Source organism: Penaeus monodon, chromosome 19, assembly GCF_015228065.2.
Source record: "Penaeus monodon isolate SGIC_2016 chromosome 19, NSTDA_Pmon_1, whole genome shotgun sequence".
Classification (NCBI taxonomy): Eukaryota; Metazoa; Arthropoda; class Malacostraca; order Decapoda; family Penaeidae; genus Penaeus; species Penaeus monodon.
Genome location: NC_051404.1, coordinates 20,626,311 through 20,626,616, shown reverse-complemented (window position 1 = coordinate 20,626,616; position 306 = coordinate 20,626,311). Strand labels below are relative to the sequence as shown.

General features: G+C 34.0%; 1 protein-coding gene across 1 annotated transcript in view; it reads left to right on the top strand.

Annotated features, from left to right (window-relative positions):
* Positions 1 to 306, top strand: part of LOC119585130 (lysosomal thioesterase PPT2-A-like) — a 12,299-nt gene that overhangs the window by 9,542 nt on the left and 2,451 nt on the right. The window contains 1 exon segment of the mRNA XM_037933762.1: positions 143 to 247. Coding sequence (XP_037789690.1) covers positions 143 to 247 — 105 coding nt within the window.

The window sequence follows — 306 nt, the reverse complement described above, 5'->3', positions numbered from 1 at the left end:
CATACCATTATCACTATTTTTATCACATTGGAATCTTTCTCATTAATGATTTTTCTTTTTTTCTTCTTCTTTTTTGGGCAAAAAACACATCATTCAAACAATGAAATAAATTCCTTGTATTCTATGCCATTTTCCCTTTCAGGTTATTCTCAGGGAGGCATTATCAGCCGTGGCATTGTAGAATCTATGGACCACAATATCACAACTTTTATTTCACTCTCTTCACCTCAGGCTGGGCAGTATGGAGGTAAGACGCAAGATTTATTTGAAAATTACAAGTTGTGCTGTATATGTGGTGATAAATAC